The sequence below is a fragment of the Lutjanus erythropterus genome, chromosome 19 (assembly GCF_056507025.1).
Source record: "Lutjanus erythropterus isolate fLutEry1 chromosome 19, fLutEry1.hap2, whole genome shotgun sequence".
In the NCBI taxonomy this organism is placed as follows: Eukaryota; Metazoa; Chordata; class Actinopteri; order Lutjaniformes; family Lutjanidae; genus Lutjanus; species Lutjanus erythropterus.
This window is the reverse complement of record NC_139335.1, coordinates 4905169-4932149: the sequence shown is the minus strand read 5'-3', so window position 1 is coordinate 4932149 and position 26981 is coordinate 4905169. Positions and strand designations below refer to the sequence as shown.

Here is a 26981-nt window from a genome sequence, read left to right as displayed (position 1 = left end):
TTTAGAAATAAAATACATGAATGCAGCTGGTGGCTGCTGTGGAGCCCTGTAGGTGCCACGCCGGGTGTCCGTGGAAGTCTTTACATTTCATTGTGCGTGAGAAAAATGCTTCAGAAAACAAACAGCACGGAGACTGAAGCAGTGGAAAATGTCTTTTCTTTCTGTGTTTATGTGATGGTCTAATTTAAACTAAAACAGATCTCATTGGTACAAATTGCCTGATAATTTGCTTGTGTGAAACACAGATGTTCTATTTCATAGTCCAATAAATTTACCCACAAGAATCCCTCGAAAACAATCAGGATTACACTTTAAGTGCCGCTATTTAGCATTTATAAGCAGTCTAGAAATATTTGATTCAAGGTTCATAACACACTATAATGGAGACATATAAAGGACATTTTTAGTGTCTGTTATTGTACAGAATTTATCAGTTATAACAGTTATAACTTACTATGAAGACATATTTTATATGGCACCACTTTATGACGGTCATGTATATAATGTATTACAAACATATTTATAATACTTATTTACTAATGAAACATACTTACATAAAATACTTATCTGCTTGTAGCGCTGTATAATTATAGTTATAAGCACTCATAAATATTCATTATGCTTTATAATAATAATTATAACACATATCATAATACTATATATTTTTTATTCATTTATTTATTTATTTATTTCAAGGATCGTAGTGTATTACAGTACAGTTAATATTTAAAGAATGGTTAATGGTTAAATGAAAAGAAGAAGAAGTTTAATAGCAGGAGTATTAATGAAATTAATGTTAATTTGTTATATGTCATTTCTCAAAGTTTAGCCTATTTGATTTAACTAGACACGCATGATATGGTAAAAATAATCGTATTAGGATTACTATTATTCTTATTATTATTATTGATCACGAGTGGTGGGAATGAAAAGTTTTGCATCACAATTTGCATTTTCACTGAAAAAATATTTAAATTACTCAAAAATCAGTTGCCTTTAAATTTTGAGTTTTCTCATTTTGTTCATTTTTACAGCGTGGTTTTTGATAAATAAGAGAATGAACACTTATATCTGCTTATAACCACACTATGAGACATTTATGAAATGTTTACATGTTGTGTGTAAATGCTAAATTGGCAGATTTAAAGTGTTGCCAAATAAATTCTGCTTAGAAAACTGTTTCTTCACATGCAGCATGTACAGACAAATGTAAAACGAAGTGACTTCTTTATGCTCTTGCAGGCTTTCTGGGAATTCTGGGAATCTGCAGGGCGTATAAATCAAAGTTAATCAGCCACCTGAGCAGGTATGATGTCTCACTAGTGTTTTTATGTTTGACAAAAGAAAGATGAAGTAGAACAACCAACACATTTTTAGTGTTTGACTGCGGGGCCTTTGGGAAGAATGTGTCTCCCACTAAAGCGTCACCTCTTAAAGAAAGCATATTACGTTACATACAAACATGTCATTTGTGGGACACTGGGGTGGAAATGTCTCCCTGGGGAGCAATCAGACTGACTCCAGCTTTTTAAAAAGTCTCCTCTCTCTGCCACTCCTCATTTTTCAGACTCCTGGAATTAGCCGAAATCCTAGCTCGTAGTATTTGCCTTACCCACAGAGCTCAGTTACATTGATTAGAAATCAATTAACATTTTCCTGTTGTGAAAGTCGCTTTGTAATTCAGCTCCACTGGAGATAAATCAGAGCTGGGAACATTTTGCATGCAGCGATTCTTGTATCTGTTTGACTCAAGAGAATCTGGAACTGCGATTAATGCAAAATTATATTTATTTTAAAAAGTAGTTCGGTTTAGTAACTTTATTGTCCTACAAAAAAAGTCAATAACAAAATGCAATAATAACAATACAGCAAACTTCAAATAGTCTGCTGATTTAAGCAGATTAAATACGTTTATTGCACATGAAATTAGAATTCAAAGAGAAAATGTTGAATTTCTTAACAGATGAAGTTAATGTTATTGTCAACAAATCCTATGAAAAGGTTTCTTAATACTTCCTGACTTCACTGTGGTACTCAGCACCAAGATTTAAACAGTATGTCCTCTTTCTATTAAAGACATAAATCTTTAAAAAAATGGCTCACGAATATATAGTTTACATTTTTAAAAAGAATCCTTCCTAAAGCAGCTGCTTATTGTATATTTTATCAAACGTTACTCAAGATATTTTAGTTTTGGGCAATATTTCAGTGGCAAATTAATGCACATTTGGTGCATTAATTTGTTTTAGTGGGTGTTTTTAAGACAGTAGGACGGTTTGTGTGGGCCTGAGTCAAAAAAAAACAACAGTGTGTGCGTTCACGGAACATGTCACCCAGTCCAACAACAGCGTGACTCACTGATGTGTTTTTTTTGGACAACAATGGAAACTTTGCCATAACACAACTACCTTGCGGTCAGACAACCTTTTTTCTGACAGGAAACCACCGTTATATGAGCCAAACACCGCTGTCTTTAAAGCCACGAGATTCCTGAAGGGTCATTTTACCTCGCAGAGTTGCTGGTCTACTGCTGCTTCGATTGGTTAGTTTGTTTGTGTTATTGTGTGACTTTGGTGTATTCAAGGGTTAGTTTGGACTCACCAGTAACACAAACAAACTAAGAGATCGAGGCAGCGGTGGACCAGCAACTCCCAGTTTCTGTGAGGTAAAAATTTTGCCAAAGGAGTCTGGTTGCTTTGAAGAAAGTGAAATTCGCCAGATATGATGGCCGTTTGCTTTTGGAAGTAGCCGACAATGCATATACATATACATATCTGTATACTGCGTATACAGACACGCTGCAAATAAGAAAACAAATGCAAAAGGAAAACACTGCATATCCAGTCATACAACATAAGTGCTTCAGGCCTCTAGGGGCAGTGCTGAGCATTTGTATTCTCATATGCAACGCATTTCTGTGTATGTAACTTGTTTTTGTATTTGCTATGCGTTAACCCTCGTCGGCCGCCATACATATTCTCTACAAATTAGTCACAGTGGAGGAAACCTTTCTACATCACAAGCAGAGATCAAATTTTGTCCATGCTGATTATAAACAGCAAGGAAATAGAACGTGGTAACTGATATAAAATATAAGAGTTTTGGCTGGACTCCTTTTTTATCAGTCCCCAATGCAGCTGCAACTATTAATATATTACTGACTGTTAACTTATAATCAAGTTATTGTTTTGAGTCATTTTTTAATTAAATCCTCTGATTCCAGCTTTTCAAATGGATATCTTTGGATTGGAGACAAAACAAGACATTTGAGGACATCATCTTGGGACATTTTCTGATATTTTATAGACCAAATAACTAATTGATTAATCGAGAAAATAGTAAACGTCTCTGTCTGATTTGTTCTGTACCACAGAATTATGTCCAGTTGCTCATTAGCCATTAGCCACCATCCTGGCTTGACATAAACTGCTTTTTCTCTCTAGAAGTGAAAATTATTTTTTAGTCTTTCACAATAAAATAATGCATCAAACAAAACATCAAACAGGTAATAGAATTGTATTAGCTAAAGCAGCGTTTCTCAGATAGGGGTGCAGAGACCCCCAGAGGTCCTGTGGCATGTGTATGTATGTTATGGGCATTCTGTGTAGACATGGTGCAAATATTTGTAATACATGTTTAATATCTTTCTAATCCAATTCTGTTGTGTTGTTCTTTCACATAACTAAGTAGATTTGTGAAAAAAAAGGCTACATAAAAATATTCCAAGAGACATACATGAAGGTGCCCCTGGTATGTTTTCTCTCTTGTAAGGGGTTCATGGCGAGGAAAAAGTTGGACCTGAAGTGGTTAAGTGCAAAGACAGTAAATGCATCATCTTTCTTTAGGCTCTGGGAACATTAGCTAACCTGAGAGACTTTCTGTTACTATTTGGACAATTTTGGAAATGCACTCAGGGGCTTCAAACCTGATCCAGCCTGTTAACTCCAGCAACAGAAAGGGCATCTGCTCAGTAGGGCCGAGGGTGGCTGTATAAGGTTGCACCCGAACATTTACGCACTTGGCACCGGCAACAAAGCAGCCATTCCTCTGGCAACCACCGCCGGTCATTAAGCATAATTTGTCTGGTATCCCTGTGTTGAAAATGCACAAAGGAGTGTGAGTAAAGCCAGCGTGAGGTTGTCTTCTGAGCTGTCATGTGGAGGGATGGTCGGGGGCCCCATGCTGGGCAGTGGTGGTGGTGGTGGGGGGCAGACAGCGACAGAGAGGCTGGCTGGGGGAGCTCCCAAAGGACTGCTTGGGGACAGCAGCAACCCGAGAGGGATGCCCCCCCCCCCTCCCAAAATCCCACCTATAACCACTGCACCACCCCCTCCCTGCAGCCGTGTGTCTGACAGTTAAAACAACAGCCCCTGTGGCCAGCCAGGCTCCATCTCCCCTACTGGATTCACGCTTGTTTCTCAGTTCCCACCATCCTCAACTACACCCTCCCCTCTGTCTCCTACTTCTGCTCCATCCTCCAGGAAACCTACTCCTCTTCCTGACTCTCTTCCTCTGTCAGGGCTCCTCTGCTGCCCTTGCAAACAGGTTCTACTACAAGACACTGCAGCGAGTTAAAGCACTTTAGAGACATTGAATTTCACCTGGGATTTTAGACACTGTCAGCTTGATATGTCGCCAATTAACAAGCAGCTGCAGCCACTTTTATCTCTACTGCTGATTATGAAACACCACATGATCAGAGCTGCTTGTCTGATTGGATCCGGTTCAGTATTAGACATGTCGACACAAACCAGAGACCTGCAGACCTTTTGTTGAACCAATTCGACTCAATATAACTTGGACCTAGCCTCAAGGGTCCAGGGGACACCTAGGACATGGAGTATGAACAAAGAATGAATCTACTCAGCAGCCAGGCCAAAGCGAGCCTGACTCGCCTCCAAGCGGGCTGCGGTGACACCTTGTTGACCATGGCCAACCTGTGACAAGCCTCCTTTTCTCCCCCTCGAAACAAGCAAGTGTTGTGAAACTGAGCTTGTGTGCAGGAAAGCAGAGAGAAAAGTCATGTTTAGCTCTCAGTATGTCTGTAGATTCACACTGAATCTTTATGTTTTGAAATGTAGTTTCTCTCCTCTGTCGCTGTTTGTACTTCCAGGTGTCTGCTTTATTACTCACAGTTTGTGTCTGTTGGTCTGTTCTCACTCACGATTGTGTCAGTAAACTGTTGTGTGCATGCATGAAGCACATGCTGCTCGTCTGGTAGGAGGGGCTCAGGACGGAGAAAACAAAATCTAACTCAGCGAGAGACTCAACAATCAACCGTTTTTAGGCTTTCTACCTACTGCAGCTTTTAAGTTAAATTCTTTATTTCCACTCCGTAGAGCCAGTGTTTTATTTGGTGGCCTTGCTGCCCTAGCATTTGGTCTTTGTGCCCTCAAAAGTGGCCTTAAATAAAAAAGAGCCCCTAAAATGATAAATTTCAGGCTTGGTTGATGCTTTTACTTGAGGTTTTTGACGCATTTCAGCTGCAGTGGTCTGCACCTTGGGTTGGATGCACATATTGTTCATAATCTGGAATCATTTGAAAACGTTTATGTGTGACACTAGGTTTTGTCCACACTGGTAAGTCTTCACATCTGCATGTCAAAAGAACATATCAGTCTCTTCCAAAGCCCTGTGCGGTTATGGTGTTAATTTTGGGCAACTGCAGCTGCATGGTTTGGGGAAAGATCTGGTTATGGTTTAAAAAAAACATCAACAACAACAACAAAAAAAAACAATGCTGATTGTTGGAGGACAAAACATGAATTCCAGTTTCAAATGTACCCCATCCATCTTCACTGACTGTCTTCCTGTCAGACTACTTCCTGTTACTTTTACTTGCTTTGGTACTGAAAATAACCATTGTTTTTTTTTAAGCTATTTAAACAAATGACCTATGGCTTGTTGTTGTGGAGATTAAAGCTTCCATTTTTACATTGTCCTCTTAAAGTTTGCCAGCTACACTGAAATACCAAACCAATTAAAGTGTCTCTTTTCTTCCTTTTACTTTTCAGTCTGCGCTGCCTCCATCATCCTGTGACAGACAGACCAACATCATCTGGTAAGGACCGTTTGATTTCCTCAGGTTAAAACTGTGTCACTGCTGATTCTTTATGCCACTAAGCTCTAATTTGATTTTGGGTCATAAGTGGAAGCTGTGAACAGAAATTCCTTAGCTGCTGGCTCTTTGACACTCAACTCATTCATACATATACAGTGATGTTGCTGCAAGAAGCAGGAGCTGTTCACGCGGGGAACATGACTCTCAAGCTCTCAAGTTTTCTAATACATCCACTGTGGAGAGCGGAGTCAAGAGGCTCAGTTTTGTACTTTTTTACATCAAAATTAGTGCATATATACAGGTATTTTAAGCTAAGCATGTTAAAAATAGATAATTAAGCCTTTTTCCATTGCCAGTAGAAGAAATTGCCTTTTTTTTGCTGTCTGATGTTCGAGACTCAGCTCATATCAGTGCAGGACAGTGTCTGTGTGCAGCTCTTGGTACATCTGTAGCTTATAACTGAAACTCTGTGGTTTGAAGTTTAGTTTCTCTCCTGATCACCATTTGTACTTTGAGGTATCTGCTTTATTTTACTGTTTCATGTTCGCTTCCAGCTGGATAAAAGTGTTAGGTTTCTTCTGATGAAATCCCAACATTTCCTGATTTTGCTGCTTCATGATAAAAGCTTTTAGATAACAAAACAAGGGACTTTTATTGTGAAGGATTTATAGGAAGTAAAAAGTCACGGCAGGCCAGCAGCACGTGTTCTTCATGTCCTCTGCAGAAAATGCAGTCGTTTGTTCTGGGAATGAACGCCAATAGCATCCTTTCCCAAAGCCAGATGTTGGAAGGTGTTAGTGTTTTTTTTTGTCCAGTGTAAAAGAGGCTCTACAAATGGAAACCTAAAGCCCCAAAATGAAAAGAAAAAGATGCATTTTCAAATTGGTTTTGGTTTTGTCAAAGGTTTGCGTATTTGCTAACCTGAGGAAATGCTGCCGTTTTTGTCATGTGTTGTCATTATGTCCTTCCACAATTTACACACAGTAGTTTTACTGGTTGTTGGAATCTTTTCGAGTGAAATGCAGCTACTTCCGACCGTTTCGCTTTGCATTTTAACTGTGCTTATTAGCTACGAGTTAACGGTGGCTACCAGCTGCCAGAGCCATGTAGAGAGCGTGTTGCAGAAACATCAACTAGGCACATTTGGTGACGCATCTGTAATGTCCAAACCAGAGGGCAACTATGTTGTACCCAACCTTTGCTACTTCTCAGCAGCATCCTTTACGCCATTTTTGCCCCAGGATGATGAAGACATTCATTCTCATTATGTATTTTTCATGTTTTACATAAGGTTCAGTCTCAAAACAATGATAGCTATCATATCACATTCATGCAGGGTTCGTTGTACAGTATAAAGGAGCAAGTTGGAGCCATAGATGGTGTATTAAATAAATTGAAATCCTATTTAATATACAATCTATGTTTGAATCGAGTTGTTTCCCCCTGTCTGCAGAGTGTTAACTATTCTACAAATAAAAAGCCTGACCTAAATCCTGACGTCTTTACAGTCTGTAGCACAATTTCTTTCTATTTCTATTTGTGAGTTTTTTTTACACTTGAGAAACTGCTGATTTAAACCAGCAGAGCTCCCGTTGAATAACAGAACACAGGAACTTCATGGCCTCACTGTCACGTTTTATGATTAAAAGGAAAAAGAGCGAGAGAAAAAAAAAAAGATTCCGTCTGCCAGAAATGGTATGAAATCCCGTCTGCCTCCACTTCTGTTTGAATTCACAGCAACAACGCTGCCTGTCGCATGTTGAACCAACACGAGAGGCCGGCTGAGGTGTGAATTGGAGGAGGTGTGAGAAGCTTATAGAGCCAATAAAGTGATTATAGGTTCCTTCCTATCAAGCCTGCGGAGCTGCCTGACAGCTCAGTTCAACAGCAGCTGATAGTTAAACAAACATGTTGGTTTTGTCTTCACAGACGCTCAAACACACACATCTGTCTTATTTAATTTATCATTTATTGACTCAGTCTGACTCATTGTAATTCATGGATTCAGTCACAGATTGTTTGTTCCATCTATGCTGCAACTAATCCTTATTTTCTGAGCTTGATGAGCCTTTTTATTCTTTTATGAATTGATAAATTATTTACTGTATATGTCAGGGAATAGATCCATCACAATTTCCCAGAGGTGACGTCTGATTAACAAGCCAAAAGATATTCAGCATGTCGACATGTAAGACCGAGAAAATCAGTAAATCTGAGGAGATGGAACCAGGAAATGTTTGGTGTTTCAGGCATAGCAATATTATGGGGTTCTCTGTAGAACCATCTGGGGCAGGTTCTTGTTAGCACCATTAGAATGTGGAAAAGTTCTGAATAGAACACCCAAAGAGGGGTGTAGGTGGAACCATTACACCATAGATGTGTTCTCTGTAGAACCTCTCATAGGGGTTTCTGAGGTGTTCCACAGAGAACCTGACTGTTTAATCTAGAACCCACCGAGGGGGGTTTTTATCAAGAGTTTCACCTACAAGTCACCAAGAGGGTGCTACTAGGAACCCTTTTATATTATGGTACAAAGAACCCTTGATAAACCCTGGACAAAAGTTCTTTAAGGATCTGAACCACCCTTAAAGAAATTCTCATCACAGGTGGTTCTAGACATAATCCTTTATGTTGGGTTCTTGGTAGAACTCTCTGAAAGGGTTCCATTGAAACCTTTATAAAAGGTTCTACCAGGGAGTGTTCAACAAGAACCTTTTATGGCTCTAGTTAGAATATTAATGTGGTCAGATTTAAAGATAGTGAGAAGTTGATCAGCCACAGACTGTCTGTCAGAAACTCATTTTTATTTACATGTTTGCATGAAGTCACTCCTTCATTTGATTTGACACAGAGCAGCGACCGACATGAAGGTGAAGTATGAAGTCATGAAAGTGTCGCTCTGCTCAGAGCTGAGCCACTGGCTGGTGAAAGTGACTGTCTGTCTACGGCCTGCTTTCACTCCTGGTTGTCTGTCACAGTGAAGCCACGTGGAGGACCGCTGACGGCCTCACCCCGCTGACGGCCTCACCATGATCTGCTGCGGCTGCAGGAGCCGCGGAGGTGAGCTGGGAAGCGCCTGGGTGGCAGGGCAACACACGGGGCCTCCCTGGCTGGCGCCTGTAATTTTACCTTCCCATTCATCAGCCAGAGATATTAATAATAACAGCACATCTGGATTCACTTTACTGTCTCGTGTTAACCCTTTCCACTGCAGCGCTGACTGCTACTGCAGCGGCTGGCCAGCCCCAAACCCCCCCGCACCCGCCCCAACTCAAGTCCCATTCCTCTTGCTGTCAGTCTTCATTTCTCTGTCTCATCTGCTGCTGCACCGTTTCCTTTTTCTGCTTCACAGAAAGTCGGCTAGCTCACCTGAAAAACTTTGTGTGTGTTCACTCTGACCAGTCAGTTGCTCTTCTGTGACCATGTGAGTGGCATTACATTATAAATAACGTGTAGGCGTATAAATGAAACCATTTCTGTTTTTATATGTAACATTTTTTAAATCTGTGTAACAAACCACACAGGGAATCCCTGTTCCCTCTATGTAATGTTTTCCCCTGTTCTTTCTTTTCAGTGATGCCCATGTTAACAGACAGGGATGTTGTGCACCACATGGCTGCAGCCATTATTACAACATAAACTCTTCTGCAGTATTATTCACCATGGCTGCACTTTATTGCAGCTTAGCTACAAACAGTTTGGACAGCGAGGTGTCTCTGCCAGCGGTCTGCCCACCCTCTTGACTCTCCTTTGACTCCAGAAAAATCTCTTTGCTTTTCATTGTTTCTCGCACCGAAAGCAACAACAGAATCACAAACGGCATCATGCAGCTGCATGCCCAAAAAGGTCACACTCCACCTGCACACATTCTGGACTTAAAAGGGACAGTTCACTCCAAAGCAACACAAAAAACAAAGCAGGAACAGAAAGACAGTCAGTTACACCACCCAACACATTTCACTCTGAACCCTTACAGTATTTTGCATAAAAAAGAATGCTAAAAGAGCGGCGGTCATTGAACGTGCTCCTGTTTTTTGTGAAAGGTGAACTGAAGGGATTAGTTTGAAATGAATGAACATGAGCGACTCCTGAGAGACATCACCCGATTAAAAAAAAACGTGTGATCAGACCAGAGAGACAGAGTGTGCAAATCTGGACAGAAGCATCACTGTGGTATAAAAACTTTGTTTGATCATGCAGCTTGAAGTGTATGAACTACACTGAAGACTGGAGAGAAACAGACTGATTGATCTACGCTGTATTCACTCTTCCGCTCTGCCTCGTCTCACTCTTCATATCCCTGCAGTTCTCATGTATTATGGGGCGTTCAGTTTGCACTGGGCAGTCGGAATTTCGTGTTCCCAGGTGGAAATTTCAGCAGTATGTTGGTGTTCACATTTGCTGCTGTGTAAAAAAAGTTTTCAAATTGTTGTGAATTATTGTTAGTAACTACAGATATGAGTAATCCTGGATCTTTAATTTAAAACATATCATTTACCACTTAGTATTACTTCATTATTAAGACTTCAGCATCCCTGGAAATGGAAGAAATGAACGTGAACTAGTTCATTTTAATCTGTGTGAACTGAACTTTGAGCGAGTTCTTTTTAAGCATGAACTTGCACAGCACTGCCCATATATACATGAAAGTGCTGAGCCCTTAATGAAAAAGAAAAAAAATTGTTGACTTCATCAAATTTCCTATTTTTATTATTTATTTGAGCAGATAAGCATTCAAAGGAGGCAGTTTCCATCATAAGTTTAACCTTCTCAGTGAATTTTCCAATTTAATATCACAATATTTATATCCAAATGAAAAAAATAAAGGTAGATGCAAATAATAGAACAGTTAGAACAGTCAAGAAAGTTCAGAAAATTACCTCACTTTACTGTAATACAGCCTTTAAAACCAGGAAAAGATAACATTTATGCCATATAACAATATCCAAAATCTAAGATGATATCTACTCTCATATTGTGATATTGATATAATATTGATATATTACCCACCCCTGTTTGGTGCAGGTATAAACAAATATAAATATTCTGAGCCCTAACTGGTCTTTTTCAAAGTGCAGGGGTTCTTTTCACCTAATTCAGTGAAGAAAGAACTAATTAGCCGTCCCATCCATTTGATTTTTGTCACCGAGCCAAACAATCCAAAAATAAAAACCACACTTTGTTTCATGTCAACATGAGACGTTGTCGGGGTGTAAAAACCCAGACACTCGCCTGGCCATGTGCCGCCGCTACCATATACGAGTGTCCGTAGACACCTCGGCATGGAGGCAGAGTAAATCACCCCGCTGAGCTGTCTATAGGTGGAGCCAGGGCCCTGCTACTGGCCGCCAGGCTTGGCTCCGCGCCCGTCGCCTGAGCCTCCCGCTGGTGGCAACAGGTGACAGAGGTCTGCTGTGTGTAGAGCTGACAGCCCCCTCGCAACGCATAGGAACACTTGCTTCATTACCAGACCCCCCGCCCCCCCTTCTCCTCCTCCCCTCCTCCAGCTGCAGAGAGAGCGACAGGGAGACAGACAGAAGTGGAGAGAGGCTTTACTGCTGTTTCTGTGGCACTAAACATGAGTTTGAGAGGAGGCAAAAAGCTCAGTGTGCATCACTCATCTGCTCATGAGTCAACACTCATGATGTCACACGCCGCCCTGCCAGCCTCACACACAACTATACTGTATTACCAATTTTCGTATAAAAGACCTTATTTATTAAAAAAGGGGGAGAGACGGCTCTTTTTCCATGCAGTGGACTGAGCCGTACCTCCCAGAGAGCCCTGACTGTTAAACCATCGTGCCACAAACAACCTGCTAAAAACACTTAGAGTATTTCTCCCATACAGAAATAAACACTGGCCAATTAGTGTTCTTATTTTTGGAACTATTTTAGCTGCCAGAGGAGTTGAAAATATAACCAACCAGACGTGGCCTGACACGGAGGACTGCAATTTCAGTCCCCGACATCTCCGCATGGACATCCAGGGAGCTGCTTTAGCTATCAGGGCTGTACGTCGGCCTCTGGGATAGTTTATGTCCCTGAAATGAATCCTCGCCGTGGAACAATAGCGCCACTATTATCCAGCACAGAGAAAGATGAATTCACACGAGGACAGGTCATCTTGATTTATGAAGTGTGAATTAGGAGCTGAGAGTTTGAGACCAAGGTGGGGTCGGTGAGGGGGGGAGAGGGGGTTGCATGGCACAAACAGCCGTCTGTGCTGTAGGGGCTGGAGACACCGCGACCTCCCGTCATCCCCCTCTCCACCACCACCACCAGCACCACCACCACGCTCTGACTCCCGGCCTGTTCGCTCATTCACAGGAGCCCCTGGCACGGCTGCAGCTCTGGCTTCTGATGATCTGTAGAAATCCAGCCAGATCGCCATGTGGGGATCAACGCCTCAGCTTCGGCGGGGCGTTGAAATGCGCTAAATGCCCTGCTAGCTGCAGCAGACGCCTGCTGTGTGTCTGTGCTGGTCGTCAGGCTTCATTTAGATCACACGGCGGGTTGATGGAGTGCTGAATCATCCATCAAGAGCACAAGTATTTACTTTGATTCCAGTAAAATAAAGGCTGATCTAAAACTGCTGACCTGGACTTGCTCATGAGCCAAAATGGCAAAGTGCGAGAGTGTGTGTGTGGCGGTTGTGTGTGCAAGCGTACTTGTGAGTATTCGCCTATAGCAGAGTTTGATATAATATAGCTGATGAATTACAGCTGACTGTAGTTGATATGGTTTAAACCAGTAAGTGGCTGTTAACGAGCTGCACATGGGAAAATAATCTGACAATCAATTTGGGAAAAAAGACAAAAGATGGTTGCAATGCAGCAGTTGTAATAATGAAGATTTTACTGTCAAGCATTCAAGAAAAATACTTAATTTCCTGTTTGTGCAGCCTCACCAGAGACTTCACTTGTGTGCCACAGCTGAAGTAGGTGTCAAGTGAATGAAATTTGCACAGCATGGTGTTGAGCTGCCCCCTGGCAATCGAAGATTCAAATCATCAGTTGGCGATACCTCAGTTAACTGAGATTCTTCAAGTCTAGCAGTTGTTTATTTATTTATTCATTTATTTATTGTTTCATTTGTCAGTCATTGAGCATTATTACCAAAGGACAAAACACACAAACCTACAAAAGTGCACAGGGATAACATTTCACTGAGGAATTACAAATAAGGGGAATCATAAATATGTTAGCAAAGTAAGCAAACTTTTTTAAAACATTATCATCATCAGCTTAATTCAAACACAACAGAAACAAAATAAATCTCTGGTTCGTCTTTTTTCACTTTAACAATGATTATCAACTCTGGTTTGGGCGAAATAATTCATGGCGTGAAGGAGCACTGTGTGCAGGGCAGGTGACGCCAGACAGCGGCTGCAGCGCTGTCAGCAGCCTGGGAAGCGCTGCTTTCTCAAACACATCTCTCTCAAACAGACACTGCTGCTGCAGTGGTGCGCGCAGCAACCAGCGCATCCAGTGCGCTCTCAGCTCAGTTATGAAGGACGAAGAGATGAGAAAGAAAGAGAGAAAACAAAGACTTACTTGTTTTACTGCTATCAATGGATAGAAGCTGGGGTCTGTATGTGGTTTAATGTCAAGTTTTGCAAGTTTTTGCGATTTCAGATTCAATGTTAATTCCATTATATTGGCAATATTCCATCTCTCATTGGGCGTAATAGTCGCAATATGAAAATTCTCCTGCTGATATCCTTATAAGTAATTTTCATATAAACAAAACCTCTATTTTACACCTTTACATTAACTGTATTTTTTTCTTTTTTTGTAAACCCCCAACCATAAAGTTCAAACTGTGCCTATGCATGAGACTTCCTGTATCCTTGACAACAGCTGTCTCACGTCACTTGTACCTGACTAGCTAGGTTGCTATGATGATACAAGAAAAGACGGGTGTTCGATTTTTGCTCAGTGATGTTAAAGTCTGTAAGTCTGTGAGTCATCTTTAAAAACCAAAAAGAAACACAGTGCTTTGTGATTTGTTAAAGCTATAAAATATAACATTTCTCCACTAAATTGCCTAAAAATGCTATACATATGTTATAAAATTCAAGACAGCAACTCTCTGATTTGTCTTTTGTTATTGTTTTCCACCAAAAGTTGTCGGATAGCATTTAATTTTCTTCTTATCAGAATACCCTGTTTCAGTGCTCCTACTGAGCCAACACAGTGGTCCCATTAAAATTAGTGAGGCATCCACTTTGTTTTATTATCACAGCTAAATAATGTAGTTTATCAACATTCCTGGTATTATCAGTAATCTAGGAGGTCAATATACTGTGTGTAAAATTTTATTTCGATCAACCTTGACAAAAGAAATGCTCAATAAAATTCAAAATACTGGAAAAATGATTATGCAGAAAGGAAAATCAGCACGCACCAAATGAGCCAAAATCTCTGAGGAGGAAAAATTTAAAGGAAGTCATAATTCAGGAGTTCATAAAAATACTTGTCACAGTGCCACTAGTTGACCTATTTGTGTATTTTAATTAACTTATGTAACGTCTAATACCTGTCTAGCAGTGCAGATTTGATTCTCATCAACCTTCTGATCTTTTCAGGACCTCATCACGTTGTTTAAAGGCAGAAAAATAAAAAATACGTTTCATCCAGCTTCTCTCAAAGAACCCCTAAACTGACACAGAAGAGCACCGTCGCATTTCACGTACGTTTTCCCGATGAACCCGTCAGTCACCTGTATACCTGAGTGCAAATAATCCAGTCTCCTGCGTAATCGCTGAGGACTTCGGTCTGACTTTCTGGTTTAATGACTTTGTTTGGATGCAGAGTTTCTGTCTGTGAAAGCTTTTATGGAGGAATGGAAGGAACACACACTCACACCAGGCTCTGGGTGCTTTGAGGATCAACTCTGCGACCTGTGGGAAAAGTGAGCTAAATGTGCTAATTATAGTGCTCATTAAAAGCCACAGATATTTAGTGTATGAGTGTTCTCCACAACCTGAGGATGACTCTGTGTAGATTTGTATTAAGAGTTCATTTGAATAACATATTATCTAATGTACTGACCTGTGAGGCTCAGGGTTCAATGTGTGTATCAAAGTATTTGAATAAAATATTCCTACTGTCTCTCCTTATAAATATTAGAAATGTGAATAAAATTAAACCTTTATGGACTGAAAGACTTATCTATGGAAGCCCATTTCTGCCAATGTAATGAAAAATAAAGATCCCATAAGTCATTAGATGAGAGACACTTTCTTGAAATATTGAGTTAATATCTCAAAATAATGACTCAGACATAAAAATCTTAGTAAATTTTCATGTTTCAGGTTGATGCAAGCCTGAAATTGTTCTATTAAATGCTTTATGAGACACAAGGTGGACAAAAAGTGACTTCTTGTAACAAAGTTCTTGATTCAAAAAAAAAAAGTGTGACTTTCAAGAATGCAAATCTGCCATGCGACTCATGGTCAGTGGTCCGAAGTAGCAATTAATTTTAATTAAGCTCCCAGCATGAGTGGTTATTGTGATTGTGTGCTCTTGGATTGCAGAGGGATGGAAAAAAGTGCTAAACAAACTAGCAAATTGCACACCTCCCGAGTGCCAGAGTAAACAGAATAGCACCCACTTCATGTCTGTGTGTATTCAGCTTGGCAATGTGGCCTCAATTAGCACGAGGTGTGAAACGGCGTACCGAGGGAGATAAAGCGTGTGAAAGGTGCTTTGTGTGTCATTGATAACCTTCTGCACGGGGTCCCCTGCAGATACGAAGCCTTATAACGGTCCACGTGAATGATTTTGTTTCAAAGAAGGACTCCTAAAGCAGATTTTAAAAATATCTTTGTGGTTTGCTCTTGCAGGGATGAAAGCTATCGGAATCATTGAGTTCTTTCTGCCGTTGTGTGTGTGTGTGTGTGTGTTTCTACCTGAGCGTGCCTTCTCTTGGTAGCGGCGCTGAAGGTGTCTGCCAAGAGAGAAGTCTGCTTTCCCTCACTAAATGAGAAATCAGCAGGGAAGGCTACAATGACCTGTGCACGGCTCAAACAAGGAGATTCATTTTGAACGCATATCCTTAAGCGCAGGTTTAAAAGTCTTCTCAAGAGCCAGACCCCACGAAAAAAAAAAAAAAGGTCATTACATCGGTTGGTTTATTAGCCAAAGGGAACTGTGTTTGGTTAACTCGAGAATAAAAAAAAAAACTCCTCCATTAAGCAGGCGTCTGTCTCAAGTAGCCTGTCTTTTTAAGGAGGAATATTTCACTATCAAAATGTTCCTGTGGTAAAACAGTAGGAAGGGATTAGAAGAAACAAAAACAACTCAGCGTTAAATGAGCCTGACACTTAATGAGAACCATATTTGGACTTCACCCATGCAGCCACATTAGAAGATGAAATATTCCAGTGTGTGAAATATTATTTAACATGCCAGTTTCACTTTGAAAGTTCCTCAAGTGTGCGATTAAGCACGACAAGCACTTCATTTAAATTGTCGAGAGGAAAAGAAGTGGTCTTAATCTTTAATTGCAGTGATTTCTCGTGTTTTTAAGAGGCTGACATTAGCTTTATATGGATTACTCTGCACAGTCCCACGTGTGAAAGTGCTGGATTGATGTGTCAAGTGTTTTCTAGGGGGGATTGATAGTTTATGATACATGCAGGTCAGATGAAAAGTATAAGGGTGACGTTTGCCAGACTTTCTCACCATCATTCAACCGGAAACTAAACTCTACGAATCGACTTAGTGTTTGAAAATAATGACTTTTGAATCTGAAAATAATGACTTTTAATCTGAAAAAATGACTTTTAATCTGAAAAAATGACTTTAAATCTGAAAATAATGACTTAATACCTAAAATAATGACTTAAATTACGAAAATAATGACTTGGTATCTCAAAATAAAAAGTTAGTATATAAAAACAGTGAATATTTGAAATTACTGACTCTCAGAATGATGGATCTTTTTTCCAGTCACATTGGAGGAAATGGGCTCCGTACTTACAAACAGACAGTCAGTTGATTTTCAGGTTTCAGGCTGATATAAGTTTGAATCTGTTATATTATTTGCGACTGAGCACTTCAAGTACTTCATTTAAATTGTAATGGAGAAAATAAGAGATTGGTCTTAATGTTTAATTGCAGAGATTTCTTGTTTTTAAGAGGCTTACATCAGGTTTGTGTGTATCTGTATGTGTGAGCAGTGAATGCACTGGATTGAGCCTATCTGTCAAGCTTTTTTTTGGAGGGGGGGGGCGATAGTTTATGATACGTGCAGGTCAGATGAAAAATATAAGGGTGACATTTTCCAGACTTTTTCACCATCATTTGACCGTAAACTAAATGAGTCGTGTGCTCAAGTGCTTGTGTGAATTAGCTCATTCAAATTGAAACAGAGATGCATTTATCTAAAGCGCGATGGTTTATGGCTGATGTAGCAGCTGGCTAAGTTCTTCCATTAAATTATTTTTCAAAGAATGATTCTCTGAGCATGAGTTTAGACAGGTTCGCAAATTGTGATACTTTCCATGGCTGCCGCTTAGCGAGCGTTGTTTATTTGGGAGCTAATTTGTCCGGCTTTATTGAGAGGCTTGCTGTGGCACCGTTACAGGCAGAAATATTGTCCCACTTGAGTTGGACACGGGTAGTAAATACACTGCAAAAAGTGTACTTAACAGGCCATTTCATCTCATATTCAGGCTGTAAATCCTGCTTCTCTTCACATTAGTGAAAGGTTCTGCTAACTGGATGATATTATTTCACTTGTTTGATGTGCAGTGTGACTCGTTTGAGTGTTTGGGATCATTTTTAATAAAGGCGCATGACCGCACAAATTTGCGAACTAATTGGAAATTTATTTTTGTGTTTCCACTTATGTCCTGTTGTATTCAGGTTATTAATATGATCTTATCCTTCACTGTGTGACAGCGTCACATACAGTATATTCTGTATCAGCTTATTTATGCTCAAATGGAAATTTCTTTTTGATGTCTCGTAAATCATTTTATAGATTTTCCACAAAATTCAATCTGACATATTTGGAAACTTTTGGATTTCCACAAGAATTGAGGATAAAGTTTAGATGGTTTGAAGGATGTTTGGCTGCACAGCCTGAGTTTTCTAATGACTGACCCACTGGCTGGTTGCTGCTTATTAACAATATTGTACCTGAGTGTATTAATCAGCCTGTCTTCGTCATCTGTGATGTGAAAACCTCAGATTTTCATACAGTCAGAAAAAGTAAAAGTGTGCTTTCTCCTGTAGTTCAGTTATAAAATCAGAGCATGCTGTGCGTGCTCTGCACTCCTTCACGCTGTGAATTAAAAGTATAGTTCACCCAAAAATGACAATTTGGTCATTATCTGCTCACCCTGAAGCTGATTGAAGTTTGGGTTGAGTTTTTTAGTCCGCAAAACACTGATGGAGTTGAACAGGAAAACAGTGGAGGTGAATGGTGACCAGTTTTCAAACGTAAAGAAATAACAGAATAAAAACGTAAAATGCCTCCATACTGCTCGTCTGTTATAATCCAAGTCTCAAAAAGCCTGAACTTTCCAAGTTGACCAAAGAAATGTTGTTTACACCGTGTTTTTGGCCCAAATCTTCACTGCAAATCCTTTGCTTGGACCCTCGTTTACGTGCACATGCACACCGTCTGAACTGTGCGTGTGTTGTGACAGTGTGCACACGGCATGGCGGGACTTTATGAGAGTTGGAGTACGCCAGATGAGCAGTATGGAGGCATTTCATGATTTTTTCCCAGTTCTTTTTTACGCTAGAAAACTGGTCACCATTCTCTCTCACTGGGAGATTCTGCAACGCTGTTTTCCTGTGAAACTCCAGCAGTGTTTTGCAGACTAACAAAATAAACCCAATCATCAATCGGCATGAGGGCGAACTATTCCTTTAAGGGTTAATTTCGACCAAACCAGATCAAACAGTGCAATGACAAAAAAACAGGTTGAGTTTTATTTTGTTTCTGTTGAGTTGTAAATTTTTTAAATTTTTTTTTACAAAAGGAGAAAACAGCTGTTTCTGGTTAAAGAAAACTTTTCTTATGCTTTAAAGAAAGGTCTCTCACTGCAGCAATAATTTCTATAATGCTCTAAGACTGTTAGAATAATAATCTGAACCCGTCAGTGACAAAAACATGCAAGCGTCATCTGTCTTGCTCACTCAGGTGCCCTGAGCTGAAGCAGCTGACAGAGCATCATCTGCACTCCATTTCACTCTTCTCTGCTTCCACCACAGTTAGTTTTGTGGTTTGTGGTAAAATTGTGTCAACTCCTGTGTGTGACGAGTCTTGTGCGACACATATTTGAACAAAATATATATATTTGTGGACCAACCAACTCTGATTAGAAGGTGTTAACATTTTTAGAATATGAATTTCATGACATAGACCAGTCCCAAACTGTCTCTATCTGAACATTGGCCTTGCAAATCTCAGGAAAATTGAAAACAGTGGGAACATTTAGTTTACAGCTTAAAAAAACTTGTACAGCTGTTTGCAAACGTACCGGAAAGATAGTTGTTGGTTCACTCTCATTCCCAGGACATCAAATACCAACATTTTGCACTGGAGAAGCAGTGCTGACACAGCAAAATAATGAGTAATACAGGCAGAGGGCAGGTCTCTGCAGATACAGCCACCGGCACACACTTCTAGTGGGTCATAAGTGATGATTGAGAGGGATTATGTCTACATGAATCAATGCATTGTTTTATAGGAAACTGTTGCATGTTATGCTTTTCATATGACAAAAGCACAGACAAAACAGAACTCACTATTTTCATCAGGAATATGTAATATGTAATGTATTGACTGTAATGAACAATAAAATGATTGTGATGTGTCAGAAACTAAGGAAACATTCAGAAAAAGTTAAGAGTGAAACGTAATGTTGAATTACTTGCAGCTGAAATGCTGATTCCAGGTCGGAAAAACTTGTATTGTTTGTCTGTTTCACGTTGATTAGAGTTCAAATTGATGCCGAATGAGTTAGTGTTTGTTTATGAGTTGTAACAAATCATTAATAATCTTTTAGAAGGAGTAGATGTTTATAACAGTGACACTGAGCGATATGTTAATGGAGTCTGGCAGGCAGTCACTCATCTCCAACTCCAGAGTGTGTATTTTCAGAGCAGCAAGCTTTTGTTTTCAGGACTTAACTTTACATTGACAGACAAATGACAGTTAAAGATCAACTTGCAGTGGAGGACTGGTCATAGCTTGTTATTATCAAATTACAATGTTGTGCCCATCTTGTGCTCCTGCAGTATTCCTGCGGCCTGCCAAAGCTTCCTTGCGTCTGGGAAGAAGGGGTGGGGGAAAACAACTCACTTCAGCCATAGATTGTAAATTAGGATTTTAGGATTACAACCTATTTAATATACAGTCCATGGCTCCAACTTGCTTTCTGGACTGCAGTACTTATTTTTGGGCATGCAATTGTTACAGATTGCTCCTTTAAATATGGTGAAAATATGTTGGTAATGAAAACAAAAAAGTAAATTTCCAGAAATGTTGCACTTTCTTGCAGTATTTTAACGTTGCTGTGGCCCCTCTATGAGATTACAATACCATCAGTGGCCCCAAGCCAGTTAAAGTCTGAGACCCCTGCTTTATACTGAAGCTCCAGCTGAAGGATTCTCCAGATGAAAGACTTCAACAGTCATTCCCACTATGAGACTGATTTAAGGACGTCTGGCAAACCGACAGGGGGCGTCTCCTCTCGCTGCATACCCCCTCCTCCTCCTCCCCCTCCTCCCCCTCCACCACCACCAGCCCTCTCCAGTGCGGTGGAAGAAGGAGGTATTGGGGATCTCCTCCTAGACAACAAACCCACATTCAAAGAGGGGCACACGAATTACGTCACGCTCCGTGTGGAGAATATAACGGAGGGTGGCGGGTGAAGCTCAGCGCTTTTCTGTGGAGGAGACACCGGGAGCATCATGCCGAGCCGGCGCGCACGGAGCCCGAGGAGAGATCTGAGCTTTGTCACGCAGTTTGTCATGAAAGAATAGTTTCCACTGATGCTGCTGCGGATGAACTTTTTATTCCTGTCACGGATTTTCATCATGGGAAACTGAGTTTTAAGGGACACTCAGGTCAGACGCACGTTTGGATACGGCTCACGCGTAATTGCGCACAAGAAAGTGGCCCTCGAGCAGCTCCCGTGCGCGCACTGATCTCACCACCGGAGCGTCTGGCATGGATCAGTCCCAGCAGTGTGTGGCCATGTATCTGCTGGTGCTCTCCCTCGGACTTCTGATCGACAGGGGGATCTGTCAGCACTACTTCCTCCTCCGCCCCATCCCGAGTGACAGCCTGCCGCTTGTGGAATTAAGAGAGGACCCCGACCCGGTCTTCGACCCCAGGGAGCGGGACCTTAACGAGACCGAGCTCAAGAGCATCCTGGGGGACTTTGACAGCCGGTTTTTGTCCGTTTTACCGCCCGTGGAGGACAAATACACCGGGAACGACGAGCTGGATGACTTCGATATCCAGAAACCCGGTGGAGTACTGCCGAAGGAGATCCGAGCGGTGGATTTCGACGTGCAGTTCGGCAAGAAGCACAAGCCGAGTAAGAAACTGAAGCGCCGGCTGCAGCAGTGGCTGTGGGCGTACTCGTTCTGCCCGGTCGTGTACACGTGGACCGACCTGGGGAACAGGTTCTGGCCGCGGTTCGTGCGGGTGGGCAGCTGCCTCAGCAAGAGGTCGTGTTCGGTTCCGGAGGGGATGGTGTGTAAACCCGCGAACTCGACCCACCTGACGATACTGAGATGGAGATGCGTGCAGAGGAAAGGGGGACTCAAATGCGCGTGGATACCGGTGCAGTATCCGATCATCACAGACTGCAAATGCTCCTGTTCAAGTTAAAAAATAAAAGACTCTGAAGATAAATTATAAGCTCATTATTTTTGTGATTCTTTTTTCACGTGCACTACCGAGTGTAGGAATGTATTTTCTGTATATGCGGTGCCATGCAGTTATATATAGCTCCCTGTACAAAGTCAGTATTATTTGTAACCAGAGTCTACTTTATTTGTGGAGAATATTGGTTATATATTTTGTATTTATGGAGATATGGCGCATAGAGCCACGTAAGGACTTGCTGTTTTCCATATTTGGATGAAGCAGATCGACCTCAGAGTTAAACGTGGATAATCGATACAGCCGTGTATCTGTGACTTGTTTTATCCTGTAAATTAAGGAAACGTGCTATTTATTCTTTATATTCGTACAATAAAACGACACTGAAATGATTTTAAATGCTTTTTCCTTTTCCTTCCTTTCATCAATGAGCGATTGGATACCTTTAAGTCACCTGCCATAGTGCGCACAGTGTGTAGTTCTCACGCTAACACCATTTTACGCATCACATACTTCTTACAATCATGCATTTATATGCAGCACCATATGATGACTGGTTTACTCCATAATACAGTTTATGTTCTAAGACCATGAAATTATAGAAACAAAAGAGGATTTAGAGGCAGATATTGGATTTATGTATATTTATAGGGTTGCACTTTGGTAACACTTAATCGCAATTAAAAAACTTAAAAGATTTAGACAAACCAGACATTACCAAATGTGCCCCCCCCCCCAAACAAACACCCCCAAACAGCAAAACACTGAATATTCTCTAACAGCATTACATAACCTGAAACATAATGCAAGTGAATATCAGCTAACATGCAACTCCTGCTCCTAAAAATAATACTTGCCTCTTTGCAGCCCTTTATTTTACAGAAGATCAATTAGATTTTATGTGATCAGTCAAAAATAAAGTGTCCTGGCTGCCTTAAATGTTTAAGTTGACTGGATTTGAAAAGACAAGTTGAGGTAATTTTGTAATGATTCACTTCTTCTATTGTCATATAAACTTGATATTACTTCAGTTGTACTTGAAAATACATGTTCAGTAAGATATAAGGTCGAACCAACAACTCCTCAGTCACACATTTATAAAGTTTAATATGTATTATAAATCTATTAAATTGTAAGTGTAAGAGGTTCCATACGTCCTTCATCACGGTTCGCAGTGTTGTCATTATTGTGGGAACAAGCAACCATGACTTACCTTAAAGTGTGTTAAAGACACACAGCAAGTTTCCATCATTGCTTCAAACTATAAAAAAGGATGGGGAGTTTTGACAATCAAACAATGCATGCTGGGAAGTCTGCTCAGATGCTAAGCATGTTTCTTTAGAAACTTCATTTCAAGTCCAAAGACTTCAAGTCAGAATAGCCTGTGTTGTATAATAGCCTACTGCAAATGTTTTTGACCCAGTGATGGTGTTTGCTATAAACTTTTATGACTGTCATCTGTAGGCCTAGTGGATGGAGTTCAGCTTAGTTACCAAGAGTTGCATGTTGCATGTATCACAGTCTTCCTGGAGTAAGTTTATTTGAATAGTAATGAACCTCAGAGTGTGTATAAAATCTAAGAAAAACATCTGTAGCTCCATTGTCATGCACTTATTAGCATATCAATCCTGAACTACATCATATTTAATTAATAAAAGACCATTGTTTGAGAATTTAATAACTAACTAATAGTAATAAATGAACAAAAACCTTACACATGATGCTTGCAGTTGCAATCATCATACATCATTGCTCATAGAAACATGTTATGAGACATTCGGGGCTTTGGGATTTCTGGACACCACAAACATGGTCTTCAACTCTTGGATCACCTAAGTTAACTAAATGAAAAATTATAGTTATTTCCATTTTTGGCAAATAATTACCTCATTATGCTAAATACTCATTAAACTCTAAGCAACCAAACTAAATCTCGCATGCTGAGTCTGCAGATATCAATCAGAGGAAATAATATTGCAGAGATTTTTTTTTTTTTTGCAGTGCACGCGGTCAGTCGTTCTCTCCTGGCCTCCAGTTAACCGCCACTATCTTATCACCGTGAAGCTGTCAGTCATACATCAGACCCACTACGTGCTGATAAAGGAAGCAGCAGAGATTCGCTGATTGAAGGAATCAGCAGCTGCTAACAGTTCTCACTCTTTCATCTGAACAACTCCTCCTCCCCATTTGCAGCTCAGCAGGAGCCGAGGTGAGGAGAGGAGCCGGGTTTCTGCTCCGGTGGAAGAAGTGTAGAGGCTGATGCTCCACATGTCACTCTGACCGAGTCTGTGAAACCATTAGAGCCTATTTGAATTACTGTTCTTTTATATAAATCAGTGTCAGACTGACAAACAGCAGGGTGTTCATTAATGCTAAAGTATGTTTGGCGTGTGGACGGTGTCTTCTGAGGGAAAATGACAAGAGTGACATTTACAGGACAATCAGCACAAGAAGACACAAACAATCATAATGAAGCAATAACTTTTACACCACTGCTTTTATTGGACAGTTAATATCACTTTGCAAATTAATATTTTAGATACAAAATATCAACTCAAATCAAGAACAGTAACAGAAATAGTCCTGAATTTTACTGAATTATTGTAATGTTGAATAAACATGTAAGCAGCATTTTAATGTTGTCGCTGGTGGAGGTGGAGCTAATATTAACCATTTTATTTATAGTTGGGTAAGAAAATGCATCATATTTTTATGAGCTGATCACATGTTTTCAGTGTTTGAAATATTAATCTGTAACAAACTGTCAAATAAATATAGTGGAGTAAAAAGCGCAGTATTTCTCTGCAGAAAAATAGAAATATTCAAGTAAAGTACCTCAAAACTGTGCAGTAACTGAGTAAATGTACTTGTTTAGTTACTTCCCACCACTGATTTAAGTACCTATAATAGCCTGTATAAAACAAGGTTGCAAATCTTGTGCATTTTCTTTAACCAATAGTTGTAAATGCAAAAAATAGATTAACTATTAATAATTAATAAGATGCAAAATGCACGTTTTAGTCTCATTTTCATTTTTTCCTCTTTTTTTCATCATTTTACATTTGATTTTAAGTTTTCTTATTCAACAAACAGTTCTGCAAAAAAAAGTCAAATGAGGAGGAATTACAGCCATTTCTAGACTATATATGAATTATTGATTAATACATTTTTCATCTGTCAAATTCTTAATGGGGATTAATCGATTAAGGGAAAGGGTAATTAAATTAGCTCCAGCTGTAAGATTAAAATGCTATTAACACAGTAATAACTCAATGATAACTTTCCAGTGTTATCTTGTGTAATAACGCCTTTCTGTTCTGCATATTATTTTTGATATGTAAATACATTTTGCAAATAATACAACATCCAGTTTCCCCACTTTAAATGCCACTTAAGTAGCTTTTTAAAAAAATATATTTTTTGTGCTTTTTGCTTTTATTGGATAGTGAGAGCTGAAGAGCAGACAGGAAAGGTGGTAGAGAGAGAGGACGAGACGCAGTAAAGGGCCACATACAGGAAGCCAACGAGCGGCCGCTGCAGAGGACTGACAGCCACAGTACCATGGGACGCACGTTTCACCCACTGAGCTACAGGAGCTTTAAGGTTGCATGCATCACGTTTTTTTTTATTGAAGCTACATGATGTTAGAGTGAAACAATCAAATTCCAGCCTACATGATTTTATGGCTGCACCAGTCCATCAAACAGAAATATTAGCATGTTTTGTGCATAATTATAGACACGTTTTCCCTGAAATTCTGCTTCTTCAGAGGTTTTGGGGTTCTCCACAAAGGGCAAGAAACTTAACATAACACAACTGACTGTTGAATACAAATTTGAATGCAGGACTTGTAGTTCTGTTCTTCCACTGTAGAAGTAAGAGCTCTGAATGCATCTTCTAACACACATCCCTTCTGCTTCACATCTTGGCAGTCAGGTTCCTCCCTCTCATTTCACCACCACCACATAATAGCCATTTCTACTCACTCTGAACCTGATGATTAATGATTAATCTCTTCAACCCTTCAACTCTTCCCTCAAGTTTCTTTTAAATGTAGAAAAAAAAAGGTTTCCACAGCGTCACACATACTGTATATTCTGTGTCGGCTTGTTCCAGCACTTCATCAAAGACACACGATGCTATATTTTTTAACGACAGCACCGTTACATCAAAAGGAGATATTGTACGTGTCTTGTGTGTTATTTTATTAATAGTTTCCCTCAAAATTCAAACTGACATTTTTGTATTTTTGGAAACTTTGGGATCTTCCCCAGAATCTGAAGTTAAAGTCCTGTGGGTTTGAACAAAGTTGGCCGACCGACATGAGTTTATAAAGACGGAGCCGCCGGTGGGTCATGCAGGATTTAAGAAGCAAAAATAATCGTTTTTAATAAATTAGTTGCTCTAATCGCCTGACTTGTGTTTAGCTGCTTCCCTCTCTCGCTGACTAAAGACAGCTCCCCCTCCCTCTGTTCCACCAGAGCCTCAGTTGGGCAGACTGTGGGGCACCAGAAAGCCTGTGTTTTGTTTTAGTTGTGTTTAGTCCGTAATGATGCTCCTTAGCCTCAGAGCCAGCTCTGCACGTACACATGCAGCAGACAAATCCCTGTACTTGTCACCGGATAGCAACGTTAAGGGCGAAGATCTCCACTATGCAGCTTAAACAAACACAATAAATAGCCTTTGATGTATGTGTGTGTGTTGGATCCTCGGTGTTTGACAGTGATCCTCTTGTCTTCTCCATGATACTGTTTGTCCTGTTGCGTAAAGCTGACAAGCTCTGTGGATGTCCACCTATTTCAGGTTTTGTGTGTCACAGTTGGGCGTTAAAGCTCCCAGAGGGTTTAAAGGCTGGACGGTTAACAGCTGCCCCACAAAAATCTTAGAATAGTTTCTTATAACTTCTACTGTCCGCTATATTTTATAGAGCAGTTTTAGAGCCAGACATAAGGAAAAAAACAAGAGGAGGAGGATTTTTTTTAAACTGGCATTTCGAGTATAAATTTGAAATGTTGGGAGTAAAGTCAAGTGTCAAGCATAAAACTGAATTAAGAAAAGAC

The 26981-nt window shown here is 40.2% G+C and overlaps 1 protein-coding gene and 1 long non-coding RNA gene across 2 annotated transcripts in view; both read left to right on the top strand.

Moving 5' to 3' along the window:
* Positions 1 to 1241: 1241 nt before the first annotated feature.
* Positions 1242 to 26981, top strand: part of LOC146309112 (uncharacterized) — a 44287-nt gene continuing 18547 nt past the window's right edge. Inside the window, exons 1-2 of the long non-coding RNA XR_014772439.1 lie at positions 1242 to 1306; positions 6015 to 6061. This is a non-coding gene — a long non-coding RNA (uncharacterized LOC146309112). The remainder of the gene's footprint in view (positions 1307 to 6014; positions 6062 to 26981) is intronic.
* LOC146309113 (noggin-like) lies at positions 20872 to 22313 on the top strand. Its single transcript, XM_084743968.1, has one exon. The coding sequence runs from the start codon at positions 21259 to 21261 to the stop codon at positions 21925 to 21927; it is 669 nt and encodes a 222-aa protein (XP_084600094.1). The 5' UTR covers positions 20872 to 21258; the 3' UTR covers positions 21928 to 22313.